The 2,819-nt window shown below is 59.1% G+C and overlaps 1 protein-coding gene across 1 annotated transcript in view; it reads left to right on the top strand.

The window, feature by feature from the left end:
- The first annotated feature begins 102 nt into the window (after nucleotides 1-102).
- RCN3 (reticulocalbin 3, EF-hand calcium binding domain) overlaps nucleotides 103-2,819 on the top strand; it is a 26,738-nt gene continuing 24,021 nt past the window's right edge. The window contains exons 1-2 of the mRNA XM_011966075.1: nucleotides 103-172; nucleotides 588-836. Coding sequence (XP_011821465.1) covers nucleotides 594-836 — 243 coding nt within the window. The 5' untranslated portion in view covers nucleotides 103-172; nucleotides 588-593. The remainder of the gene's footprint in view (nucleotides 173-587; nucleotides 837-2,819) is intronic.

Here is a 2,819-nt window from a genome sequence, read left to right as displayed (position 1 = left end):
CCTTCCCGGCACTCGTTGGCCCCGCCCCGTGAGTCGCTCGTGCGAGCTCATTGGGCGGGGGGCGGGGCTCTGCGCAGCCAGAGGCGGGGCCTGACTGGAGAGCGGCCGAATTGGGCACTTTTGCGGGAACGCAGAGCCGAGCGTGGAGAGCGGAGCGAAGCTGGATGACTGGGTAAAGGGAGTGGGTAGGGTCCTCAGTCCAGGCAGGGCGGCTTGGGGCGGCTCGGGTCGAGGATCAGGGTCCGGACTGGGAGCAATGACGGGGAGCCTCCCTGACCTCTGGCTGGCCACAACTATGCCCTGTACTTTGCGTGGGATGTGCGCCACTTCTCTCCCTGAAATTCCCCCTCGCAGGTCTGGGACCCCCTGAGACTCCGTCAGAAGAGTCGGTCCCCCCATGGGTGGCTTTACCTCTAAGCATCACGCCCTCTTTTCCCCCATCGCCCGCCCTTTTTGAGCCCCAAAGTTTGTAGCCAACTTCCATCTCCCTGTCCTGTCCTAGGTAACCCCTCCACCTCGCCATTCTCCTGTCCCGTCTCTGTCCTCATACCTGTAACCCCTGACCCCTGGCCTTTGCCACTCCCCAGGGACCGATGATGTGGCTAGCATCGCTTCTGCTGCTGCTGTTGCTACTGAGGCACGGGGCCCAGGGGAAACCGTCCCCAGACGCAGGCCCTCATGGCCAGGGGAGGGTGCACCAGGCGGCCCCCCTGAGCGACGCCCCCCATGATGACTCCCACGGGAACTTCCAGTACGACCATGAGGCTTTCCTGGGACGGGAAGTGGCCAAGGAATTCGACCAACTCACCCCAGAGGAAAGCCAGGCCCGTCTAGGGTAGGAGAGACATGCGGTTGGGGCGTGTTCGGAGGTGGGGTTTGGGAGAGAGTTGCCGGAGTATTGACAGGGGTCAGAGAAATGGCGTGGACTGAACTTCAGTTCTTTGTGAGAAATGAAATTCTACCTTCTCTCCTTGGGAAAAGCAAATTAAGTTAAAATTGAGGCATGAAGAGGACCTTTGGCCCTTTTATTTATTTATTTATTTTGCGACAAGGTCTTACTTTGTTGCCCAGGACGGAGTGCAGTGGCACGATCTCAGCTCACTGCAACCTACACCTCCTGGGTTCAAGCGATTCTCCTGCCTCAGCCTCCCAAGTAGTGGAGATTACAGGCACCTACCACTGCGCACAGTTAATTTTTGTATTTTTAGTAGAGACTGGGTTTCACCATGTTGGCTAGGCTGGTCTTGAACTCCTGACCTCAGGTGATCTGCCCACCTCGGCCTCCCAAAGTGCTGGAATTACAGGCTTGAGCCACCGTGCCCGGCCTATTATATTATTATTATTATCATTATTTGAGACGGAGTCTCGCTCTGTTGCCCAGGCTGGAGTGCAGTGGTACTATCTCGGCTCACTGCAACCTCCACCTCCTGGATTCAAGCAGTTCTCCCGTGTCAGCCTTCGAGTAGCTGGGATTTCAGGTTCGGGCCACCACGCCCGGCTAATTTTTGTGTTTTTAATAGAGATGAGGTTTCACTATGTGGGCCAGGCTGGTCTGGAAGGCCTGATCTCAAGCGATCCGCCCGTCTTGGCTTGCCAAGCCTGGGATTACAGGTGTGAGTCACCACGCCTGTCCTGTCCTAAGTACTTTCCATGGCCAAACTCATTTATTCCCCAGAGCTGCCCTTTTGGGGTAGGTACCATTTTTTCTCTCTATTTTACAGAGGGGTAACCGAGGCACAAGAGAGGTTAAGTCACTTGCCCACAGTCACACAGCCAGTAAGAGGAAGTGGCTGGATTTGGACCTAAAATGTCTGGCTGTGGAGCCCAAGCTCTTAACAACAGCAGTAACTTCAGAGAAGGGTGTGAATCTGGGGACAGAGACGGCCCTTGACAGACCGGAGCAGAGACCACCTGGTGCGGGAGGTGGGGCGGTGACTCAGGCAGGCCTGGAGAGGGCTCTGCTGTGTCAGATTTTCTTTCTTTTTTTTTTTTTTTCTGTCTCAGATTTTCGACCTTAGGGAGGGGGCCGCGGGGGTCTAGGGACGGTGACAGGGAGGAGGGCTCCATGTAGTCTCTGTTAATTAGAGATTGGGCGAGGACCGGCCTGACATGGAGAGGAGAAGGGCCAGGGAGCTGACAAGCGTGGCCCGAGAGAAGGGGCGAGATGGAACCTAAGTGGCTTGACATGTGACGGGGAGGGGCACAGGAGCCCCGAGGAGCATGGGGAGGGGTATAGAGAGACCGAGCCCCTGGGGTTGCGGGTGATGGTCCTCGGGCAGTGCCTGATTCAGCCGGGAGCAGGCAGGAGAAAGCCACCAGGCGCAGCGCAGGGCAGGGCTGGAGGGATAGGAGCCTGAAATTGACACGCGCAGCCTGGTAAGGGGGCGGGGTATGGGGCGGGTCGGGGCCTGAGACAGCCGGGGCTCGGGGGTGTGGCCGTGGCTGTCTGGGTTCAAAGTCAGTCTTGGAACAGGGCCCCCCTGGCAAGGGGCGCAGTGCGACGCCGCGCTCCCCATCACCACCACAGCTCAGCCCAGCTAGAGGTGCAGCACGTGCAGGCCGAGGGCGGGGCCGGCGTGGAGAGGGTGGCCCTGCATCGTCTTAGGTCTCTCCCACGCAGTGCTCCCAGCAGGCCCGCTCGTTTTCAGGAAGGGCGTGACTTGTCCCGGGGGTGGACCCTAGGCTGAGGGTCCTCCGCTGGGTTTGGTCGCGAAATTGACACGCGTACCTCCCCAGTTCACCCGCGGATCCGATGTGTCCCAGGGGGCGTGGCCCCGTGCGAGGGGCGGGGCCTGGGGCGGGACCAGAGACTGACTTGT

Source organism: Mandrillus leucophaeus, unplaced genomic scaffold (assembly GCF_000951045.1).
Source record: "Mandrillus leucophaeus isolate KB7577 unplaced genomic scaffold, Mleu.le_1.0 Scaffold74, whole genome shotgun sequence".
Lineage (NCBI taxonomy): Eukaryota > Metazoa > Chordata > Mammalia > Primates > Cercopithecidae > Mandrillus > Mandrillus leucophaeus.
This window is presented reverse-complemented; position numbering and strand designations above follow the sequence as displayed.